General features: G+C 42.1%; 1 protein-coding gene across 6 annotated transcripts in view; it reads right to left on the bottom strand.

Annotated features, from left to right (window-relative positions):
* Window positions 1–21,394: 21,394 nt before the first annotated feature.
* Window positions 21,395–26,099, bottom strand: part of FBXO38 (F-box protein 38) — a 52,450-nt gene continuing 47,745 nt past the window's right edge. For all 6 annotated transcript variants that reach the window (XM_082837171.1, XM_082837173.1, XM_082837175.1 and 3 more), the window contains 4 exons: window positions 24,249–24,394; window positions 23,661–23,764; window positions 23,056–23,169; window positions 21,395–22,261 (listed from right to left, as the gene is read on the bottom strand). In XM_082837171.1, coding sequence (XP_082693297.1) covers window positions 22,083–22,261; window positions 23,056–23,169; window positions 23,661–23,764; window positions 24,249–24,394 — 543 coding nt within the window. In that variant the 3' untranslated portion in view covers window positions 21,395–22,082. The remainder of the gene's footprint in view (window positions 22,262–23,055; window positions 23,170–23,660; window positions 23,765–24,248; window positions 24,395–26,099) is intronic.

Genomic DNA, 26,099 nt, shown 5'->3' on the forward strand with positions numbered 1-26,099 from the left:
AAGAGTAGTTAAATTTTTAATTAAGTTATTATGAAGGTCTAACACATATGTGCCAAGTATTAGTTATTTGTAATAGTTTGTATTATCCTACATGTAATCCCAGCCCCCGCACAGATTCTGGAAACCACTGAACTGTGGAAGACCCAGAGCCAAGGAGTGGTCTCAGCTCCTCTTGCACTAGAATGCATCACAGCTCCTAGTGTTTGAGTGGCCAGATACCAATTGTCTGATTTCCAGGAGAGCATATCATGCAAACAGACACCCAGATATTTAAATCTGTGATTATTTATAGCCCACTGAAAGTTTCTGAGTTTCTTTCTTAAATTTTCATGCCAGCATATGAGTTATTGAAATTGAAACTTTTCATAGAATAGACATAGTGTTTGGATGAGTGTTTAGAGAGTCTTATTCGTGAAGGATATTAAGGCATGTCATCAGGCTAGTGAAGGGCTACAGAGAACCAGTTGAAGGAAGAAAAAGTTGTGGGTCCATATCACTATGTAATCATGTAGTTAGCTTAATGTTTGACTAGCACAGTACTGGCTAATATTTCATGAGCACCGTGCCAGGCATAATGAGCACATACGATCATGCCTCACCATAACTGGCTGAGGGAGGTACTGCTTTTATCTCTATGTCAGAGGAGGAAACTGAGGCATAGGGAGGTCCAAGATTGGGAGGCTTCTAAGTAATGGAGCTGAGATGAGAATTTTGGACATTTGACTCTCAACCACCATTGCTTGGCTAATGGCCAATAAAATAATAACTGTGCTAGATGAATAAGTTATGGTTCTTTCCCACAAGAGGCTTGTAATTTATCTGGAAACATGCTACTTAAATGCATATACAGTTGTATTTAACAAGCCACAGTAAGGGCTGTCACAGGCAGTTTATGTCATCAAATAAATTATAGAAACAGGAAGTGCTATGTTTGTTTAAAAGAGGGAAAGGGAATAACATTGAGATGGCCAGAGGTGGCTGTAAGGAGGAAGTGGCCAAACCCAACTACATTCTCAAAGATCCCTCAGCACAGACATATCATCGGAGGTTAGCTAAAGAAGAGGGAAGAAGGGCAAAGAGGGTATGGTCTGTGCTTTTTAATCTTTATGGTGAATTATTTTAATCAGATTGCCCTTAAGAATTCTAACTCCAGGTTCCTGGTTTTCTGTCTGGTCTCTTGCCTCATCTGAAGTAGAATTTGATGTTTTGATGAGAGAAGAAGTGGGCAGAGTAGGGAGAGCGTCTTAGAACCTGGGGCCCTGAAGGTATGGAGAGGATATTTGGATGGGGTTTCCTAATACAATATCTCTGGGAAATATGAGGAAGCCATGCATGGCTTTTCCTTCTTGGAATGGGACCCAGAGCTCGAGAAGAGCTTCGTTGCTTGCCTGGTCCAGAATCTGGGGGTGGGGAGGATGGGGGTGGTGAATAAGTTGCTCTAGCCTTTAAGAAGGGAGGCTCTGAGGTCACGATGCTCAGTTTAAAGGTGTGTGCTTCTGAGTCAGAGGACCTTGAGGTCGAGTCACGGTTTTCCCTCTTACTAACTAGATTATTTTGGTCACACTGCATTTACTAAGCCTCAGGTTCCACATTAGGAAATGAGGGTTAATAGTACCTACCTCACAAGGTTGGTGGAATATTATATATGGGGATATTGTATATGGGAATATTATATGGGATGATTCATGTAAGGATGGGGCCTGGCTAATGATGAGGAAGAGGAAGGGGAAGGAAAGAGGGTGGCTTTCTGTACATATCTTGGCCATGATACCATGAAAGGTAATTCAGAACACTTGGCTTTTGTTCTGTCTTAGATGCTAACTATTGGGTGCCCTTGGACAAATAACTTTCCTCTCTGTGCCTGTTTTATGACTTGGTAAATTAAGGTAGTAACCTGCACTGTAAACCTCCCAAGAGTTTGTGTGACTCAAATGAGATTCTGGCTATAAAAGTTCTTTCCAGAGGTACAGTGTGGCATAACCATGTTATGCTCCCCTCCTTATCCTCCCCTAAAGGCACTTTGAGCCTAGTAGAATGCTTGCTTGGGCTAAGATCACCAATCCACTAACCTCTGTGTTTTCTTTCTTTTCTTCTTTCCCAACTTCTGCTTGGCTCTTCCTCATCTGTGGCTGTTTTCTGTTTCAATTAAAAGTGGCTGTTCCTCTGTCTCCAGCTTCCTTCTGCTTTTCTGCAATAGACCAGTTCCTGTCTAGCTCTGAACGTGCTCTGTAAGTCTGTCACTGTCTGTGTTGTGAGTCTGCCTGCATCTGTCCATTCACTTCTTCCTACAAAATGCCCTTGGTTTCTGCTTATTCTTCTGTCCTCACTGGACCAGATTGAGTCCAGTGGACACATCATATATCCTAGAAATATCATGGTTGTTGGCAGAGGCCTGCCATGCCAAGAGAGTTCCTTCTGGACCTTGATTGCTGTTGATCTGAAGGCCAAAGATTTGCATGGTTTGAGAGCTTTGTTTTATTTTCTATTCCCTAATTTTAAATTTTGTTTGGGGCTTCTTCCCTGTTCTGGGAGCATAGCCTTCCCAAGCCCTCTGGGAGATGAGCACTTGACTGAGCTGAATTCAGCCAGTGTTATTGTGGTCCTCAGAGGCTCATCTGGGTTATCCCAGACCCCAATTCATCCTGCATCTCCTTGGCTATAAGTGGTGAACTCCAACTTTCTCAAACAAATGATTGTGACTAAACTGATTTTTTTCCATTTTTTAAGAAATCTTTTCCTTTGAAACACTTTTATATCTATAGAAAAATAATACAGAGATAGTACATAGCGTGCCTATGTACCTTTCACACAGCTTCCCCCAATGCTAACGTTTTACATAGCTATGGAACATTTATCAAAAGCTAGAAAATTAACATTTATCCAATACTATTAAGTGAACTACAGACTTTATTTGGATTCCGCTAGTATCAAATCAGATTTTGAGTAACTTTGTTCAAAGTCATTATTTTGAATTTCCATTATTAAGTTATTTTACACTACAGTAATGGCCTTGAGGGATGTTTGAAATATTTTCCTCTGCCCTATATGGCCTTGGTTGGTTTTGCTATGTTGATTTTGTTGACCTTCTTATGTTTCTTTTTTCTTTGCACATGTCAGCTATCATTTATTCCTGCAATCAGTTTATCTACCACTAGCATTACGTATTTCCCTTCCCATCCTAGTTTCCAGTCTCTCTTCTGCTGTGTGTGGAAAAACCAAGCTTTCTGCAGTTGTATGCAAACTAAGTTTAAATATTCTCCGAGTGAAAAACGAGGAAGACTACAAGGAAAGTCCACACCTTTGGGACAACTACTCTGATTACTCAGAGACCTTTAAAAAGAACAAACAAGTAAACAAACAAAAAACACCTCAGTGCAGGTTTCTGGATAGTTAAGGTCACTGGATACCTGACCTTTAGATAAATGCAGTGTTGCTAGTAAAAGATTCACAGAAACACATACATGCACGTGCCCCTCTGCTAGTTCATTTTCTCTTGATGCCTTAGGTTTTCCTGAGTTAATGACTAACGGCAAAAAAGTCCTATCTCCACAATCTATACTGTTGTTTCCTGCTCTCTCCATCCATATTCTTTCTTTGACTCCTTGAGATCTCCTGTATTAGTCTGCTCAGTCTGCTATAACAAAATACCATAGACCAAGTAGATTAAACATCAGAGATTTACTTCTCACAGTTTGGGAGGCTGGGGAATCCAAGATCAAGGTGGAGGCAGATTTGGTTCCCGGTGAGAATCCTCTTCCTGTCTGGCAGACAGATGCCTTGTCACTATCCTCACATGGCAGACAGAGAGACAGAGACAGAGAGAGCATGGCAGTGAGGGTGGAGAAAGAGGACTCAGTTCTTTTTTCCTCTTCTTATAAGGGCACTAATCCTATCATGGATGCCCCACCCTTATGACCTTATCTAAACCTAATTACCTCCCAAAGGCCCCATCTCCAAATACCATCATATTTGGGTTTAGGACTTTAACATATGAATTTGGGGAGAGATTAAAAAAATTCAGTTTATAACACCTTCCCATCCTATACCAGTTGAAAAATATTCCTTTTGTATCCACAGACTCCTAGCTTCTTTGCCAGGGGTTTCCCATGGCATTGACCCAACCCATGATGTAAGTTTTGTGCTAGGATAGCTTTCTCAGTCTCCCTCTCATGGAAAGATTGAGAACCAGAAATACCCACAACAACAAAGAACCAACACAGCCAAAAATAAATAAATAAATTTATTTATTTATTTTTAAATTTATTTAGTTATTTATGGCTGTGTTGGGTCTTCGTTTCTGTGAGAGGGCTTTCTCTAGTTGCAGCAAGTGGGGGCCACTCTTCATCACGGTGCGCGGGCCTCTCACTATCGTGGCCTCTCTTCTTGTGGAACACAGGCTCCAGACGCGCAGGCTCAGTAATTGTGGCTCATGGGCCTAGTTGCTCCGCGGCATGTGGGATCTTCCCAGACCAGGGCTCGAACCTGTGTCCCCTGCATTGGCAGGCAGATTCTCAACCACTGCACCACCAGGGAAGCCCAATAAATTTATTTTTATAAATAAATAAATAAAAGTACAGGGCTGAAAGATTGTTTCTTCTTATCATATAATAAGATATGGGCTCTGCCTTCCAGGAGTGTCAGGAGGCCAGACATATGTCCAATCAGACACCTCACATTAGCAGATAATTTGTGTTCCTGTCAACACTAAATGCTCATGGATGGTGTAGAACTCTTCTGGAATGGGTCTTAAAGGGTGGGTAGGATTTGGATGTAGCAGAATTTGGGAAGTCATAGTAGATGTGGAAGACAGGGATCATGGGCGTTATGTCATTTAGAATACTTTGGCCTATAAGCACTAGAATGCCTAAGTAAAATTAACTTTAAAAAATAAGATTATCCATTTACAAGATAGAAAGCTTGGTTTGGTAGAGTTTGGTAGTTTTAGTATTGGTTAATTCAGTAATTCAATAACACTGTGAAGAACCCAGATGCTTTTCCTCTGCTCTTTTCAGCCTATTAGTTTTCGTTCTGGATGATACTCTCATGGTCACAAACTAGTTGCAACAGCTCCAAACATTGTATCCTTCTCACATAACCACAACCAAATGCATGTGTCCCCTGCATCGGCAGGCGGACTCTCAGCCACTGCGCCACCAGGGAAGCCCTGGGCACATGCTTTAAAGTAAATAACTCACAGTGCCTACCACAGGCTCTAAGCCCATTCATGCTTCCTGAAGAAAAACAAAGGGAGATTTATTGGAAAGATACAGAGGTATCTCATGGATCCCCAGAGCAGGAAATTTACTGGCTTTCATGGTGACAAATAAGGAATATGGGTGCTTTTAGGGATTAGTGTTCCTCTTTCCACCTCTCTGAGACCATAATCTCTTGTCTAGTTTTCACTGTACATCAACTTCATTCTTTTCTCTTTCTGGATCAACTTTCTCTGATTCTATGAACACATGGGTCAAACCTGGCTCCCCCAGGCAGCCCTTCCCATTCTCAGTTCAAGCACTAAGACCCTGATAATATCTCCAAGTCCCCAGTCACATATTTCCTGGAGGTAGAAGCAGAGTAACTTTGGACTCTGCTATGGCCAGTAGGTAGAGCCTCCTGCAGGGGTGGGGACTGGTCCTTAGATTATGGAAGACAAGGGCTGGGGAGCACCGCCACAGCTGTGTCCTATGGTGAAGAAGCACATGTAAGAGATTGTGAGCCCGTGATGGCATGGGGTGGGGAGGCCAAGAGAGGAGCACAGTTAAAGGAAGCATTCCCTGTTTTGGAATCACTATAAATGTCTGTGTAAATACAAACAGCTGAATCATAGGTGTGGATTTTGATCCTGGCTCCACTGATAATCAAAGAGAGGACCTGAGGCCAGAATCCCTTAACTGTTAACAAGAATATCTGTTTTCTAATGACAGAGATAAGCTAGTCCAGAGCAGAACAACCAGGGAGCCGAGGGAGAATAGGAACCCTGGTCTATGAGGAATCCAGAAGGACTGGAGGTGTTTCTCCTGGAGAAGAAAAGTCTCAGGGGGGTTGAGGGCTCCATAATGAATGACATGAGCATCCACTTAGGTCTTCAGGCTAAACTCAGACTGGACACCCTTCACGGTCAGTGGAATCAGTGAGCATGTCCTGCCCATCACTGTCTGGAAGGTGCTTCTCTTTCCTCCTGCCCACTCCTCCTACTTGTGCTTTAGACCTGTCTTTTCTCTTCTGGAGGAACGAGGCTCCACACTGGTCTCAGTGTCCCAATCGTCCCAGTTATTCCCCACAGTGCAGCCAGTGTTCATTTCACTCTCCATTACCTAAGACTCAGCCCAACCTTCTGAGCCTAGCTTTTAAGACCCTCAGTCATGGGGCCTCTACCTCCTTTAAGCCTCATCTCCCAGCACCCCCATCCTCACCATGTAGGATACACTCTTAGAACATTCACCATTCCTCAAACGTCACTCCAAGCTCTTTCCTGCCTCTGCACCTTGCCTAGCCCATGCTGTACCTTGAAAGCCCTCATTGCCCCCATGTCCAATGCATCAGTGGGTCCTGTCAGCTCTGTTTTCAAGATATATCCTGAATCTGACTGTTTCTCAACACCTCCACTGCTACCATCCCACATCTCTGAGTCACTAACATCTCTAGACACCTTGAAAATCACCTGTGATGTATATGTGTAACTGATTCACTTTACTGTACACCTGAAATTAACACAACATTGTAAATTAACAATAAAAATTTTTAAAAATAAAAATAGAGCCAGTCCACACTGCCAAAAAAAAATTACTCTAAGCATAATAACAATGTTAAATTAAAATGAGCATATTCCATCTAAAAAAAAGAAAAGGAAATCACCTGCGTCAGCCAAAATAATGTCCAAAGAGATCCACATCCTAATCCCCCAAATCTATGAATGTATTACCTTAGGTGGCAAAAGGTACTTTGTAGATGTGATTAAGCTACAAGTATTGAGATGGGGAGATTATCCTGGGTTATCTGGGTGGGCCCACTGTAATCGCAAGCATCCTTGTAATAAAGAAGCAGGAGGGTCAGAGTCAGAGAAGGAGATGTGATGGTGGAAGCAGAGGTTAGAGCAATGAAACCACGAACAAAGGTATGTGGGCAGCCTCTAGCAGCTGGAAAAGGCAGGGAATGGCATTCTCCCCTAGAACTCCCAGAAAGAATGCAGCTCTGCCCAATGCCTTGATTTTAGCCCATTGAGACCCATTTTGACCTTCCGACCTCCAGAACTGTAAGATAATAAGTTTGCACTCTTTTAAGCTAATAAGTTTGTGGTAATTTGTTATAGAAGCAATAGGAAGCTAAGATGGCTCCTGATTTTCCTCTGGGCTCCCACTCCAACCTCACCTCTGCCCATTCTACACACCACAGCTAGAATGTTCTTCCAAAACATGAAGTCCTCATGAATCCATTCTCATTACCTTAGCCAGCTTCCTGCTGCTCTTATGATGAGCATAACAGCCCTTAGCAGGGTGAGTCTCTGAGTCTTCACTCTCCTCTTAAAGTGATGCTCGCCGTGTTCTACTCTCGCAAGGCACACCTACCCTCAGAACCGTGGTCTTTTACTCTTGCTGGCCCTTTTGCCAACATCTTCCTCCTCTTTACCCGTTTAACCCCTACCCATCTTTCAGTTCTCATCTCCCTCACTTCCTCAGTCACGCTACCCTGACACACTAACCTCGGCCACATCCCCTATGACATGTTCTCACAGCACTGCCAAATACCTCTCATCCCTAACACTTCTCAGGCCTGCGATTTTCCATCTCACTGTGGGTCTCCCGCACTACACTGTGAGCTCCTCGAAGACAGGGACTGTAGATTTTCCTCACCGCTCTGTTACCTCCAGGGCGTGACACAGTGGTAGGCACTCAAAATATATTTTTAAACAAATAAGTGGCTGAATGAATAAATGCCTAAGATTTGAAAGTCTCACTTCTCCCTGAACATCAAAAAACACCCAAGATGAGATCTTTGTTTCCAGGTAATGGGGCTCCGGCTTTCGTGAAACTGTCTTAGGGTTGAATCTCTTTAAACTCATGCACCTTGCGTTTTAATAATTAAAACATCTTGCAGTCGCCTCCATATGAGCAATGCCATGCGGGGTAGGGCCGGGATGATGTGTAATAAAGTCTAATCATTTCCTTATAATACTAGGCTGCGCAGGCAGAGGGGGCTATTATTATGCGACTAATTACATCCAGGCTGCTCTAAGTGTGATGCTAATTGCTCAGTGAATGAATTGTAGCCTCAGGTAATTACCAAACCTAATATGGCTTCAGTCATGCTTGAGTAAATTAATGTAAAGAGGGAAAGCAACCCAGCTTGAAGGGAGCTGCCTCCTGCCTTGCTGTTGCTTGGGAAACAGCAGTTGGGTTTTTTCATCTGGACTTGGAACTGCCCAGGTACACCCACATATCTGGGGTCTGCTTTCCCCAGCACAGCTGCAAGATTGCAAGTAAGATATTACACCAAACAGAGCTGAGAGACTTTTGCCACTCAGAACAGGTGACTGTCTCTCTCTGGGGCTGTTTCTTTGTCTGTAAAGCCATCCTGAAGGTTTCTTTCAGCCCTGTGATCAATGACTAAGTGAACAAACATTTGATCAATTATTAAAGAATGGATTTCTGCACTGAATCAGCTATCAAGCATTGTGTTCAAGTCTTACCTCTGTCATCAAATAGGAACAGTTCTCATAAACATTTATGGAGTGCTTACTAGCTGGCTGTCACTGTTCTAATAAGCATTTTATGTGCGTTATTTCACTGAATGCCCACAACAACCCAGAACATTTTGAATAATTCACAGAGCTAGTCGGTGCCAGAGGTGGGATTTAACCCGGGCATTCTGACTCAAGAGCCTATACTCTTAACCATTCCATACATAACTCCTTCTCTGACCCTGGGAAATTCACATTTTTTGCACCTTGGTTTCCTTACCAGTGAAGATTTCTGCACCCGCTACATGTCCAGACCTTTGCTAAGCTCTTTATAGCTGTTCATTTTATCGTCCCAACAAAGCTGTGAGGTAGGTAGAACTAATCTACTTGATTAGGTCACACAACTAGTAAATGGTAGAGTCAGGATTTGAATGCTGTTCTGCAGTATCATGTACTTTCATGTACCCTTATTAGAGAAACACTGCACCGTCATTCGTTGTCACCACAACATCATGTGGACCTGAGTGCAATTCAAGCTCTGAATTCCCAAGGCAGTATGAGTTCATAAGGTGGCTTCTAGATCATCCCAAATCTGCTCAGATTGTTTATTTACTATCAAAGTGAAAATACCAAATGAAAAATATATCTCATGAGATTTGGGAAAACCTCTGCAGGCCAGACTCCATGTGAGACACACTGCCCTCTGCTAGAGTCCTGCCAAGGAAATCTCAGACTAGCTCCTCCTTTCTGGGTGCATCACCCACCACGGTGAGAGGACCAACCAAAGGTTGTAACAGAACACATGCCTGTCTGCTCACCCTCACATGGAATGAGAGCTGCTGCCTTTCCACTGAACTCTGGAGAAGGGGAGTCTCCACTTGTTATTCTGAACAATTCACTTACTAGCACATGAGAAATAGATACTCAGGAAAGACGTGTTCAAGGCTTCTGTAGACGTGTGCCTGATTCCATGCAGTATATCTTCTTATATGATCAGAAATGCCAAAAGGTACCTCAACCAGGACACCCTCTTCATGTGGACTTGATTGATTGCCAGTGAACGTGGCTTATTGGCCATGAACAGGGCAAAGGTTCAGAAGTGTGTTTTGAGGTTAAGAGTGTGGGCATCGTGGACACTGTGACCTTACATAAATTGCTGCTTGATTTCTCTGAGCCTCAGTTTTCTCATCTGTAAGGCAGGTCCCAGTATAGTTGCTACCACTTAGGGTTGTGAAAAGTAAATGATACAAATGAAGTCATGTATGTAATTACCAAAAATCATGCCTGGCGTATATCCTAATTCCTTCATAAAATGAGCTGTGTATGATTTTCAGATACTGCAGTACAGCCCCATTTCACAGGGGTGTTTGGTTCTGAGCCCTTGTTTGAAGACCTGTATTTAAGTCATTAAGCAATGCCATTCAGGGGCAAGAGCAACAGGCAAGCATCTGACTGTGGTCCTGGCCAGGCTTTGCCACTCACTTACCATGATGCTCAGTACTCACTTAACTGAGCTGAGTCTCAGTTTTCTCCTCTGTATAATATTGGTCTTATTGCCTACCTTGCCTGGCCTGAAGAGCTACTTATAAATAAAGTCATGGGTGGGAAAATCAGTTAGTGCTGTTTTGGTACACATGCTTGCCAAAAGAGCTCTTGTGATTCTGATAAGGGAGAAAGACAAGATATGGGAACCTTCTACATCTTGAGTTCTTTTAGGTTTTACTTATAAAGGAAAAAAAGGAGGAAAATATTTTTAAACAGTAAACTGCTGTGCATGTATAATTCTTGTCATTATTATATACTCATAACTAAATGAGGTATTGAGGAAAAGAAGTAAACAGAATAATTTCAGTTTCAATATTTTGAGATTCTACTTTGTGCCAGCCCCTGTGCTAGTGTTTTTCATACATGATGCAATTTGGTCCACACACCAGTACTGTGAGGTCGGTATCATCACTCTCAGTCACACTGGAGGAAAATGAGGCATAGAGAGATTGAATAACTTGCTAAATATCACAGAGCTGGTTAAGTGGTAGAGCCTGGTTTGGGAATGAGGTCTGTCTGACTCAAGTCATAGTTTTCATCACTATGCTGCATAACACAGCCTCCAGTTGGTGAGCCAAGGCAAGGGAGACACTGACACATGTGACAGCGTCTGAGAACAGTTGTAAAGGCTAAACCTTCTGGTATGAAGTATAACAGCAAACTACTCTGTCACCTGGATTATTGCTGTAACCTCCTAACTGGTCTCCCTGTGCTCACCCCACCTCCATTCCATCTACTCTCAGTAGAGCAACCAGAGAGAGCCTGTTAAGAAGTCATTTCAGATCATGTCAGGGCGCTGCTCAAACCTTTCACATGTGGGAAAAGTCAAAGCCTTATCGGGACCTGCCAGCCGTGGCTCCTCCACGCCAACCCTCTGGCCCCGGCTACCTTACTGACCTCAGCCCTCAACTCCTTCCATTCCGCCCCTCACTCCTTCTGCCTTGGCGCCCAGCATCCTTGCTTTTCTTCAGACGTTCCAGACAGGATCTAGCCTGAAGCCCTTTGCAGTTGCTGTTCCCTCCACCTAGAATGTTCTTCTCCCATATATGCACATGCCTCCATTCTTCATTATATCTCACAGGATCCAGACAGAAGACAGAAACCACACCAGCTATTTAAACAATATTTTAATAGTGTATATGGAGGTAGCAACTGGAGGAAGCAACTGCTCCCTCTAGGGCTGAGGGAACAAAGGGAATAACCAAAAAAATGTAGAGACTTAGAGGGATCCCACAGAGCAGAAACTTGACCTCTGAGGAGGAGGCACTATCTCTGAGGGGCTGCCGTGAAGCTGGTTATGCAAGAGTTGGAAAGACTGTAAACAAGACTTTCCGCTGCTATGCAAGGCAACTGCCAGGCATCGCCGCTGCTGGGCGGACGAAGCATGGCTGGGGTGATGCTCACGAGAAGCAGGAATAGGTAGCAGGCTCACAGGAGCAGCAAGGTCCTTCTCCTCCTTCCAGGCTTCCAGGCTCTGCCAGTTGGAGGAGCCTGATAGGAGCTAGCCGACAAGCCAACATTTGGTTTGTAGAAGCACAAAGCCAAGCTTAGAAGGGTGGTGCTGAGGCTGAGAGATTATGACTCAATAGCTGGAATGCTGACCTCCCTAAAGCCTCTACTCACATATCTCACTGGGACCTGCCCTGGCTGCCCTCATGAAGACTGTGTGATCCAACCCTTTCTATAACCCTTCCCACTTCATTCTTCTCCTCAACACTCACCTAGCAGGTGCTTGTGGTTCTTCAGGTCATATTCCGTCTGCTTACCTCTATCTTAGCAGCACTGCAGTGACAGTTCTGTGAGAGCAGACTCATGCCCTTCACTTTGTGTTCCTCAGCTAACACCTGCTTCTATCCAGCTAGGAGGACTTTTTATTCTAGATCAGGGCACTATGGACATCTGTGGCCAGATAATACTTTGTTGTGGGAGTCTGTGCTGTGTATTGAACAATGTTTAGCAGCATCCTCAGTCTCTACCCACTAGATATCTGCCAGTAGCATTGCCCCTGCCGTGACAACCAAAAATGCCTCCAGATTGTTCCGATTAAGACTCACTGTTTTAAATTTATAGCTACTCCGCCTTGTGTGCGAACCAGTTAAGCATGTGGGTGTTGGTATCAGATAGACCAGGTTTGATTGGCTGTATCTTCACATATTACCTGTACTCCTTTGGGCAAGTCACTGAAGCTATGTGTCATTTTGCTTAAATGAAAAATAAACATAATAACCATCTCATGGGGCTGTCGTGCAGATTACATAAGGTAATGCGTGGAGAGAGTTTAGTACCTGGTACCTTGTATATACCAACCAGCCAACATGAGTGAGCAATAAATTATTATAATTCAAAGGAAAGCATCAATATAATTCTTGAGAAACCACCCCCAAGTTGGTTGTCAACATATGATGCCAAGTAAGTGGTATGTGTTCTTTTATTTGTTTTACTGAATGGGCTTTACACTGGCCTTGGGAATGAGAGGTAATAGCGCTCCTAAACTGTATAATGTCATAAGAATAACTGCCAGGTGCTGGAAACTGGGTTACTGATGACAGGACCCACTTGCAGTTGAGGTTGATTTAAATGCAGTTAACATATTGAGTGTAACCGTGTGATACTGCAGAAAAATAATAAACACTTGTCAAGTAGTAAATGTCACTCTGATGCTTAGAGTCAACTTGCTGTTGGATTCATCTAATCGGTTTACTATCCCAGATGTCACCAAAAGGAATCCAACTAACAAATAGAGCTACATTGTCTTTCAGGCTCTGAGTGGTTTATTAACCTCAGTCAGAACTTGGCTATTGCTGAACCCAGAGCCATCCCTTGGGAACTTAGCATATTTAGATACTGCTTGAAGTGGTACGTAGGGTCCATTTTGATGAGTAACACGAGAGCCCCAGGCTTTGTTATGGGGAAATAAATCTGGGTACCAATCCCAGCTCTGCCTCTCACCCTCCGTGTACCCCTTTCCTCCAGGACCTCAGTTCCTCACCTTTAAAATAAACAGTTCAGATGCTGTTATTTGGGCTTCCCTCTTGATGAAGTACCAGCCCCTGCCTGGCCCCACCTCGCCATGCTCTCGGAAGTGTACAGCAGAAAGGAAGTCAAGAGTGGTGGGAGTGCTGTCTTCGGTGCATCTGAAGGATGCCTGTCAAATTCTCAAGCTTTCTTTCCATCCTTCCTAGGTACACAGTTCTGCACAGTGGACATCATCAGGAATTCGAGAAACTGCCCATACACCATGACCCAGAATCCCTGGAATCATGCTTCTGATTGAGGACGTGGCTCACAACTAAGCCATTCATTCCCATTCATGTCTGCATGAACAGGATACCCTGGCATCTCTCCTGACCCTCATCACCACCAGTGAGGCATGGGGCAGTGGGACCAAGGGCCCAGGAAAGGTACATGGATGACAGGGTTGGACAGGATCCAAGGCCAGAGCATGGAGGATCTCAGAGTTGAGAAGGGACTTCAGGCACCATCAGATGCAGGCTCGCGGCCAACACAGAAGCAGAATCCTCCATAGCATCCCTGGAAGTTGGTCAGTCTTTGCTTGTACACCTCCAGGGATAGGAGCTCACTACCTCCTAATGCAGTTCCTTCTATTGTGGAGAAGCTTTAGTTATAAGGAAGGTCTTTCCTTTGTTGGAACACAAATTTGTCTCTGCTCTAGTTGCATCTGGGAACAAGCAGTTGGCCCCTTCTTCCACTGAGAGCCCTTAAATATTGGAAGACAATGATCTGCCGCCTACCCACCCTTTTAAGTCTTTTCTTTGAACTCAACAGCTCCTATTTCCTCTCCGTTCTGGCCATCGTCCTCTGGACTTTCATTGGTGGGTGAATTAATCAAGGCTTTTTTAATGAAATTAGGTTGATAGTAGTGCCAAGTGTCTGTCCAGAAGAACTGAATTATGACAAGTGAAGCATCAGTGTTTTTTGGTTCATAGACCTGAATATTTTTCTTTTTTTCTTGGGGATAGACTTTGGAAACTCTGCTTAGGTTTTGGTTTGGATCCATTACCAGAAGGCATCTTTACAGCTGGTCTGGTGTGTGTGTGTGTGTGTGTGTGTGTGTGTGTGTGTGTGTGTGTGTGTGTGTGTGTGTGTGTGTGTGTGTGTGTGTGTGTGTGTGTGTGTTTAAAGATGACATTTTCTCATTGGCATACTGGCTGTGAGGTCATTTGAAGTAAATCTTGATTCACTCCCCTTCCATGACAATGGGGAAAGGACCTACATCTTTACCGAGAATGTCGATTGAGAATTGTCCTACAATTCAGATTTTGGGAGGGAAACTCAGTTGCTCCTATAAGACACCTTTTAGGGCCTTACTTTCTTGGGAAACTTCACTGGCCTCCTGCCTGTGAAGTTTGTGGGCTACCATTTTTCTACACCTTTTCCAGTATCTCATTTCCTCCAATCTCCTAAGGAGATGCTTCCCTAATGTCAAAGCTACCAACAAATGACTTTATGTTGGGGTGGATTATCCCCTCAGGTTGAGACTCTGAGGTTTTTCAGTTGCCTTTCTTTTGGCTGCTGATAAAAACCCTACTGAAGAGGTTAATTGCTGATCCTTATAGGGAAGCCTAGGGAACAGGCAATGTGGGGGATGGTTGGGAGCATACGTAACATGAACTACAAGATAAAGATGTGCCGTAAGTTTCTAACCTCACCAGTTCTCCTTGCCCTTCTACTTGGGCTGTTGGCCCCTCCTTCCTTCCCAAGTGATCTCAGAAGCGACAGTTGCCTCTTTCTCACTCATTTCATCCATGAGGGAAGAACTCATTAGCCCTCCCTCTTCTCTCTGTCCCCAGAAATGGTGAGAAGGATGGTCAGACTCCACATAGGATTAGGGTGACCAACACCCTGGTTTTAGCACCAAAAGTCCCACATTCTAGAAAACTCAATCTCAGACAAACTAGGCTGGTTGGTCACCCCCTAGATGGAACCCTCCCTGTGCTGAGGGTTAAATAAGACTCCTCAGTGTTGCATTTCCTTTTTTTTCCCCACTTTTTCATGGAAAAGGCAGAGATGAGTGAATTTGGGGGTCCAGAGTTTTCCACATGCTGTCTTAATGTGGTCTCTCCTCTCATCAAAGCACAGAGAACTTCTTAGGGAAAGACTAAGACAGTCATAGAGCCAGCTCACAGTGAGGAGGAAAACGTTTAGTGCGTTGAGGCAGCTGGTAAACTTTAATACCTCCAAAGTCAATAATTTCTACTATTTAATACATACATGCATACACACATACATAAATACAGTAGGATTTCTTCCCTATGAAAAGTTTTTCTTCCCAGGAGCTTAGCAAGCATATCTGCTTATGCAAAATATTATTTCTCAGTGGTAGTCTCCCATATTAAATGGCAACTTGAACTTGACAGGGATCTATAGATTACAACATAGTCTCCCATATTAAATGGCAACTTGAACTTGACAGGGATCTATAGATTACAACGTAGATGGGAAAATGAGACCTTACCATGTTACGGGTCCGTATCTTCTGGACTCTTTGGTCATGCTTGTGTGGGCCAGCCTATGAAGGTATCTGTAGAGGTAACATGCACCCTGGTTCAGGGAAAGGACAGCAATTGCAGGAATAGGAGCCCTTGCCATTGTCAAGAAGAAGGACCCCTTTGCGGAGAGGGCCTCACAAGCAAATTCTGCTGTCTCTTTGGAGCAGAGCTGGGATGGTGTGGGTGATGCACCAAATGCTCACATTGGAGCTTCACAGAACAGAAGCAGGCTTGCTCTATCTGGACAGCTACTAGCCTGGCATTACTTAAATCTCTGGCTCCCGGGAATCTAGGTAATATGGCATGTGTGTGAAAGCCTCAGAAGGAGGAGACTTGGAGCTTGTCAAGGAAGGAAGTACTTTGCTGTCTTCTCTGAGGCCATCCTCTTTCAGAAAGCCTGCAGTGTCATGAAGGGATGCTCCCAGAGAGAAGGGCCCATGGCCCCAGCCACATCTGCCAGATTGGCCTTGACAGTCACTGGGGTGATGGATGCTGCAATTAGACTGCCCCATGCCCAGGATAAAGGGGGTTCACCTGTGCTGCTTTGCACCTTGACTCTCCAGCCTACAGGGCTGTCCAGGTAGAAGCCCTGAAACTCCCTATCCAGCTCATGATCAGCAGCTAGGAAGCAAAAGGGATAAAAACCAACTTCAACTAACACTCAAGTATATGTTTGCAGAAAAACTCGTTCTTTCTGAGACTTCACCTTTTCATCTCACCAACATTTCCACTTCATGCTGCTAACTTGCTCTGTCCTGAAGCAAATTTCTGTCTAGCTGGGGGATGGGGATGTGGGCATGGGGGTGGATGCGGGAGGGAAATGGGGTGGATTGCTGGGGAGTGGCTATCATTAAATAGACTTTGTTATTTTCTTCAAGTAAGGACAAAAGTAATGTCTTCTTGGTGCTGTGCTGTCTACCCGTTTTTCTCTTTGGTGTTATATCTCTCTTTGGTGAGAGAGCAATATTGCTTTTCTCTTTTTCTGTATTACTTTGCTTTACTCTAGTCAAAGTCCTTACTGTAATAGCTGCTCTAGAGGGGGGAAAAAAAAGACTAATGCACTTACCTCTTCTAGTCATAATTTGCAATCTCTTTTCCATCTAGCCTAGAAAACTGAGGCCAAATATTTGGTTTGAATTTAAACAAATCAGGGATGGATTTGAAGGCTTGATTTTGGGACACCATGTCACTTTGGGCCTTAACCAGCACTTGCTTCACTTATGTCATCTGCAAAATGGAGAAAATCTCTGAGCTGGTAGGATTGTTGAGTGTTCCAACATGTGTCACCCAAGTATTTTTACCAAACGTGTGTCCTGCCTATACTGTTATTTACTTAATATTTTTATTTAAGTCAATTCAAGTTTTCACTTACATAAATTTATCTTAGAAAGAAACACTGTATCAGTACCCCAAGTAGAAATTCAGAATTGCCATTAATAGAAAGCAGCCATAGAGAGGAATCAATGAAAGCAAAGCAAGATTATTAAGTTCTAACGGGAAGCCAACGCACAGAGCCTCCTCTCTGCTTCCGAGTTTGAAAGGGAGAGTGTCAGAGAGCTGTTAAGGCACCTGCCTCCCACGAGGGGTTCTTTAAGCCGAGAAGAGGTGAAAGGGAATTTACCAGAGAGAACTCCCAAACTTTATGAGCTAATGTGATTTCATGACAAGCTGCATTCCACATATTGTGGCAGCATAGAGAGAAAGGAAGTGAAACTGCTTATATTTTTAACTACTGTTATACTCGATTCAGATTAGGTTTCTCCTTTCCTTTTCCTTCCTTTTTCAGCTCTCCCCAGAACATGTCTTAGGTAATAATAAAATGATAATAATAATGTAATAATGTAGCAATAATAAGAGAAGTAACATTTAATGAGCTCCTTTCTGCCAGGTACTATGTTAAGTGCTTTGTTTACATGGATCATCTCATTTAATCCTCATAAAACCCTTACAAGATAAGTACCAGAATTTACCCTGCTTTCCAGATGAGCATGCCTCCACTGAGAGATCTGGTGACTAGTCCAAGGTAATAGACCTGGGAAGTGTGGTTTGGAATGGGAACGTCGGCAGTCTGACTCTAAAGCCCATGGTCCTAGACGTGTGCAACACGGTTCCTTATTTGGACTGACTTACTCCACATCCACGTGGCAGACCCTGTTCCAGGAGGGAGCAGTGAGCAAGCCAAGGCTGGCCCCTTTCCTCATGCTGCCTAAGAACTTCCCTTCCATGTCATCCTGGCACCTGGAAAGGAACTTGGGACGTGCCTACTCCAGAGTGAAACTCTGCCACACACCCTCTGTATCTTCTTCTGCTCCCTTTCACTCTCTGAGCCTCAATTTCCATCTTCATACATTGCAGGGATTCAGGTAGATGATTGATCAGGAGGAAAGGCCCTTGCACACTGATCTTTCATGGTCTTCCCAGTATTCAGCAGCCTGGAGTCACTGAGTAACCAGCAAAGAACCCTGGGAATCAGGTGTGTGAGCCAAAGAGAGGATTAGTCTTTTGTGTTTCAGACCATCGCTGGGGCTGCCCACAGCAGGAGGGACCCCAGTGGAAGGCAGTTTGGCTTCCTCACATTTCTAGTTGGAACTTGGAACACTACATGGAAATGTTCCCATACGTCCCATCAACTCAGCACTGCAGGCTTCTCAGCACTTTACAGCTTCTATGCGCTTTCACAGCAAGATCTTTGAGCCTCTCCCAGCAGCTTGCGGGGAGGGATTACTGACTTCATTTTATAGAAAAGGAAACAGACTTTGTCAGGGAAAGTGATTTGCTCAAGGACACAGAGCTTATACGGGGCAGAAATCAGGGCTGAAAACACTTAGGGTCACTCCATCCTCATGGAGTGATTTCTTCCTCCTCTTCTAAATATTTTATTAGTAAATATGCAAATTATATATTTTTAGACTATATAAATGACAGGTTATACAAATAATGTATTTATGCACTCCACCCCCATTATAAAGAGTTCTAATAATAAAGATACCACAAAATACCCCTTGACACCAACTCAGTTCCACTCCCCTCCCAAGAATTGCCCTCATCACCTGGCTTATATAATTCAAGAACGTGTTCTGTGTATTTATATATGTCAAAATGTACATATAAAAATACATGGTTTTGGTTTTTGTGTATAAATAAGATGATGCAGTATATATAATAACTGCAACTTGCCTTTGCAAAGGTATACCTTCAACATCATATCACATCAATACGTGATTTTTATTCATTCTCTTTAGTTGCTGTGTATTTCACACGGTAGACGTTGTATAGTTTGCAGTGTTGTCTCTATTATGTTTTTACTGCATCCTGTGTCTGAGTGGGTCATTTGAGGCCTGCATCAGAAAATCAGCAGCCTCCATATTTTGGGACTGTACTAACCATGCGAAGGTCAGCTGGAGTTGTTTCAAGTTGAAGCGGCAGCAGCAACTCTGACTGGGCAGCTTCCCAACTAAGCCACTTTGCTCAATCGCTCGGGCTTTAGAGTCAGACGGCTTCCACTACTTTTTAGAATTGTTTTTGTAAGCAAGATATTTAACCTATTACACCCTAGTTTCCCCAACAGTGAAGTGGGGGACATAATGATCATACATATTTTAAAGTGTTGGTATGAGGATGTGTATGGAAAGCACTTGGTAAACGATTTAAAAAATGCTTTCACGGTATCGTTACTTCCTCACCAGTTCTATCTCTGTTTCCTACCATCCTGGGATCTGGTCTAAGGAACAGAAGGTTATAGGAAGATTAGTTTAAAAAAAGAAAATAAAAGATAACCCTTTCATAATAAAGGGAATTATGGTGGAAGCAATACTACCTCCACTTGCAACTCATTGTCCAGTTTACTGAAGGCTCTCATTGGACCTTCACAGCTGCCCTGTGGCGTGGGTGTGTTAGTCCGGGCCATTTTACAGATGAGGAAACTGAGGCTCCAGAATAGGGCTTATGACCATCCACGTCATCCAGCAGTCATCTGAGGGAGTCAGAATGTGAGCCCAGATTTTCTGATTCCAAATATGAAATTCCTGGAAGAATTGTGGTGCCAGTTATTATTTAGAGAGATTTAGGACTCACACACCTGGCAGCATTATAAGAGGGACATGATTCTCTCTCTAAATTTGACATTAATTCAGTAATCCATCCATGAAACATTTCTTAAGGTCTTTAAAAAATGTGCCAGACACAACTCAGTTCCCTGTGGCAAGTAGGTGTGGGCAAATGACAACCTAGGGGCCAAATCCTCCAGTCTGTAAACTAAGAATGGTTTTTACTTTTTTAAGTGGTTGGAAAACAAAAGATATTTTGTGACGTGAAAATTATGTGAAACTCAAATTTGTTTCCAAAAATAGTTTTATTGTAACACAGCCATGCCCATTCCTTGATGTTTCCTCTATGGCTGCTTTCATAGTACAACAGCAGAGCTGAGTGGTTGTCATAGTTGAGCCTAAAATATTTACTATCTGGCTCTGCACAGAAAAAGTGTGCTGATAGCTGCTGTAGGGCAATCACTGTCCAGCCATTCATTCCATAGACATTTACCAAATGCATCTATCAAGTTTCATTTTTTTAGTTGTCGCAGTCTAGGCATCTTTAGAATGATTTTAGAGTGGATCAGGTTGAGACAGTGAGATAGACAAACCAACAAAAATTAGAGAGCAGTGGCCTCTAGTGGCCTTACATCTAAACATTATTTGGTTACGGTTACAGTGAAAAAACAGGTTTAGATCGAGTCTTAGCTGAGAGTTGGGGGTCTATATTACTTTGAAATATCTAGAATGTCCCGTAATTTGTTTCCCACCTTTTAGTGATCAGAGTTTTAACCTGGAGAGTGGAACACACTCTTTTAATTAGAAGAGAGGTGAGCTGAGTTAAAAACAAGGTAATAAAGAGATGACTGAATGCAGCACCAAACATTCTTCCTAATATAAGTAGATGAACTTAAAGTCTTGGAAAACAGAGAACTTTGAGGAAAGAAACTGATTATCATTCATACTATGAGTGTTTGTTAGGAAATACTTGCTGGCTTCTTGCATTTCTATGAATATTAATGATGAAGGTAGAGGCAGCCTGGTGGGAATTAGGCACTGAATTCTTATTCCGCCTGGCCTCAACCAGCCCCTGACTGTGGGTTAGCCATTTTCCCTCTGGGTTTCAATTAATCCCCTGTAAATGAAGGGGTTGGACCCTTACACCTCATATAGACCATAATTACATATTCTGTTTGGGAAGAGTTTCTAAAATATTTCCACAGAACTTCAGTTTGTGCAATTTATTGAGTTCACTCAGCTAGCAAGTGACAAAGCCAGCCCTCAGACACAGGTGTTGCTCTGAAGCTTTTTTTGCTTTAACCCCTGACACTATGATACTGCATATTATCACTGCCATATATCAGGTGAATTTCTCTCCTTGAGAAAGGAGAAAGGCCATCTCCTGAAGACCAGATATTTGGGGAAATTCTGCTGTTCCCAGTGTTCTGTCATAAAGAGTTCTGTGAGTTAAACATCTTGCAGCCACAGAACTTTAAAAAAAGAGATCAGAGATTAGACTACACTGAAATCTTACTTAGACACAACTACACATTCCTTTTCTGTGTAGTATTTGCTACTCTTCTTTAAAATGAGGGATTCAGTTCCAAGGCAAGAAAAAAGTTTTTAATAAATTTTTATTTTTATATTCAAGATAAAGCATATACACAATATGGAAATAAATAACTAGAAATGCTTTGGAAACTCTTCCATTTCCCCCTCAAACTCAGTTTTTTTTTAAACCTATGAGTCTTTTTTTTACTTCATTTTAAGAAATATGGCAACTACAATACCAAGAGGAAAAAGAACCACAATTTTGTACAGAAACAAACATACAGCCACCTCTGACCATAGGGTTTAGTTGGAGTTTTAACAGCAACACAAAAATAGCACGAGAGACAAAAAGACGCTTCAACAGGTTTACTCAAACAGCTCTGCTCGAGAAGAAAAAGGCACAGATTTAAGGGCGTGACAGTGATGATTAAGAATATAGTAAACAGGGGCTCAGCCAGAAAGTGACACCTTATGAACCGCCTGGAAAAATGAACAAAATGAACTCTTTCCAATTCTCTGCCTTCATTAAAATGAATTTTTAAATTAAATTGTATAAACATATGATATAAAGTTGATACTTAGGAAATATCTTTGTGTATTTCCTCTATGTACAAATCTTTGTATACAACTTCAATGTTCCTTATACATTTCCTATATACCAAAATGCGCCGGAGCCTCCCAACTGCATGCCGCAAGCCTCTGTGAAGCTCTCTGGCAGCTGGATGGCCCCAGCAGCTTACTGCCAGAATAGCTGGAAAGAGGAGGGACCAGTTAAATGTAGTCATCTTCAACAGGCTCTCCATTGACGTCACAATAGTGGATAAAAATTGCCACTACTCGCTGAAACACGCCCTTCTTCATCTGACGCATCTCTGAAATTTCCTCTCCTATTGTTTCCATACAGATGTCTGCAGACAGCTGCCCTTTCCTTCGAGGAGCATAGATGGTGCCTTGGAAATTAGAAAGAAAAGGGGAAACAAGATTATCAGAATCATTTGGAAAGCCACTCTGATTTAGCTGGTCCATGAGATATGCCTGTATACTCTCATGCAGTGTAACTGATGTATGCATAGCTCATGGAATGGGTCCCCATCAGTTTGGTTATATACTATGTTTGATGCCAAAAAGAGCACACATGATTAAAGGCCCAAGGTGAAAAATGTACCAGAGAGGTAAGTCATACATATATACATGATGTAGTTTATGAAATCGATTTCCTCCTAAAATATATATTTTTTAACTTCCTACAAATGGATATTCAAGGGTGCTAACACTTAGAACAACTATATTCCAGAGTTCCTTCAAGTTCCCCCATCAAGTATCCACACCTAAATCATAAGTTCCCACATGCTACCCAACAAGAAGCAGCTCATAAGTAGCAGAATAATTAGTATAACGGGAACAGCTTTGAAACAATATAGTTGACCAAATTCTTCAATAAGGAGTAACAAGGTTATAAACATTTAGGTAATAAAAAAATCTAGGTAGGACAATCTGTCTGAAGGAATGCTTTCCACCAACCTTCATATATCCCTAGTAAGTCAACTGGTTATCTATTGTATACATTTAGAGCTGTTTTTTTTTTTAGCAAGGGGTGAACCAAACAATAACAAAAAGCAAAAACATTTATATGGGAAGTGATAAAAAGCTGCGCCGCTCGTAACTCAGACAAAAAATACTAAGTATCTAACACCATAGGATAACCTCAAACTAGAGAATAAAAATCAAGTCAGGACATAATTACTTTCTTCATCATCCTCAAAATCGTATCTGGCAAAGCTGTTGGGTTCTGCTGCCCGTAGTGATCTCAACCAAGGGAAGTCAGAAATCATGGAATACGGCGCTCCATCCACAACACCTAAAAGAAGACAGATCAACAGTGCTACTGGGGTGGAAGTAATGATAGGGCCGAACGCTGTTAGTATTTTGAAAGCAGCATCAGATATAAATTCCAATTCTAGCTCTGCTACTATTTAGTCATGTGATTTTGGTCATCCTTTGCTTCCATTAAGCCTCAGTTTCCCTTTCTATATATGTGTACATATATATACACACAAAATAAAGAGGCTGACACAGATTTCCTCAAGTCACTGCAACTTTCAAACTGTATAGCAAGTTTCAATTTTCTTTCACTTTTTGTGTTTCAATACTGCTGATTATTTTAGGGATGGTAAAGACTCATACAGGGAGAGCACTATTTATCTGGTCCCTGCTACCTGCAGATATTCAATATTCCCATTATTTTGACAAATTGTTAGGCTCCTACTCCAATCTTCCCTAAGACATGTCTCTCCATCTAATTAGTTAACAGTTATTTAGCTTTCCAACCATTTACAAATAAATGCTCACCTTCTAAAGTATAGATTTCTCTACCCCATGGGTACTTGGGATACTTCTTTAAGTCATCTTCACTTCGTGTGGCTTCTGGGAAGAATTCATACTTAATGAGCTCTCTGGAGGCAAAAAGAAAAATTAAATAAAAATTATAAAACTGAAAATAATGTTGGGATGTAGGTTAGAAAGGAACTATCAAAATGTGTTACGCCTAGATTCTAATGAAGGTCTCAAACAAAATATTAAAATAACAAATGCATAAAAAGTCAAATTTTCTGATGATGTAAAACATCACAGTTTTAAGATCTTTAATATCTCTTTTCCGTGCTGTAAGGCTAAAGGAATGAAACTAAATGTACATGTACCGTCTGTTCTTGTGATTCTTCTCTAAGTTTGAAAATAAAAAGTTACAAATATATATGTATGCATTTTAGTTTTAAGTCCTCATTTCCCTTTTTTTTTTCACATTACATTTCATGTTTCAGTGCCTGAAAAGCCCAGATGAAATCATTTAAAATAAAAAATAATTAGGATTTGTTGTTTCTGGGCATCCTTGCTCTGGGAACTGACTTAGAAGGTCGTCAGGGGCTGCAGATAACTTACTGGTTAATGTTTGCTATTGTGTCCATCCAGCTGCGAATGCGCACCTTGTTCCGGACATTGGGAGGGTTACTGAATTCATGGATAATACAGATGTGATAGGGGTAGGGACCACTAAATAGCTTCTGCTCCAACGTTAGTGTGTCCACCTGTGGAAAACACGAGAGAGAGGATTTTGGACCAAGGAAGAGAATGCCTTAGAAATCTATCTCCTAGGGCTTGAACAATCTTTCCTTGGGACCTCAGTTTTTAAATCTCTGGCTGATTTGAAAATCAAAGAGTCACATTCCACCCTGAACACAGCTTGCCATGCTAGGGATGAGGCTTAGCAAATTCAACTGTTTAGCAAGCTCAGCAGTTTACATCTCACTGTTATATAAATGTGAATTAAACCAGAGAATCCAGATTCAGGTAACTGATCCCAGCAAAATCCACTTCCGAATATATCCTTTACAGGTTTAAATTTTGACTGCACTATAGAACTGTGAATGTGTAGTACCATATACCCCATACTAACTGGACTAATGTCCATTCCTAAAGACAGAACACACTTCCTTGCCCCCTTGTAACCTTTGTTCACATTGCTTTCTTCTCATGGAATGCCCTCATCCCTATTTTACTTACGAAATCCCACTTTGTCATCCTGATGACATATATGTCTACCCCCTTCGTGGAAAGGCAAACTTCTCAAGAAGGATGATGTCCTGTGTTATTTTTCAGCCCCAGCAAATTATAAACACTCAACAAGCAATTTGTGTGTTGAAATGATTCTTTTGAGGCCAGGTTCAAACATTGACTGCAAAGGTTCATATTTCCTTTAAACCTTCTTTTGACATCAAGCACCGAGTCTTACACACAATGTTACTCTTTTTTCCCCTAGTTTTATTGAGAAATAATTGACAACACATCACTGTATACCTTTAAGGTATACAGCATGATGTTGTTGGGTTTTTTTTAACATCTTTATTAGAGTATAACTGCTTTACAATGGTGTGTTAGTTTCTGCTTTGTAACAAAGTAAATCAAGCTATACATATACATATATCCCCATATCTCCTCCCTCTTGCGTCTCCCTCCCACCCACCCTATCCCACCCCTCTAGGTGGTCACAAAGCACTGAGCTGATCTCCCTGTGCTATGTGGCTGCTTCCCACTAGCTATCTGTTTTACATTTGGTAGTGTATGTATGTCCATGCCACTCTCTCACTTTGTCCCAGCTTACCCTTCCCCCTCCCCGTGTCCTCAAGTCCATTCTCTGTGTCTGTGTCTTTATTCCTGACCTGCCCCTAGGTTTTTCAGAACTTTTTTTTTTTGATTCCATATATATGTGTTAGCATACAGTATTTCTTTTTCTCTTTCTGACTTACTTCATTCTGTATGACAGTCTCTAGGTCCATCCACCTCACTACAAATAACTCAATTTTGTTTCTTTCTTTGGCTGAGTAATATTCCATTGTATATACGTGCCATATCTTCAGCATGATGGTTTGATTTACATATATTGTGAAATGTTTACCACAATAGGTTCAGCTAACAGCCATCATCTCATAGATACTATAAAAAGTTTACTATTATAATAATGATGATAATAGTAACAGCAACTATCATATGATTGCTTAGTACATTCCAGCAACTATTCTAGCACTTAACATGTATTAATTTAACCATCACAGTAACAGCAGGTTTTTATTCTTCTAATTTTAGAGATGAAGAAACTAAGACATAGAAGTTAAGTAATCTGCTACAGGTCAGTGAACCAGAACTGGAACCAGGAAGTCTGAAACCAGAGTCTGTGCTCTTTACCACAGGCAACTTTTAATAAGTATAAAACTTGCTGTATAACAACTCCCCTCA

The sequence above is a fragment of the Leucopleurus acutus genome, assembly GCF_964270905.1.
Source record: "Leucopleurus acutus genome assembly, chromosome: 3".
Lineage (NCBI taxonomy): Eukaryota > Metazoa > Chordata > Mammalia > Artiodactyla > Delphinidae > Leucopleurus > Leucopleurus acutus.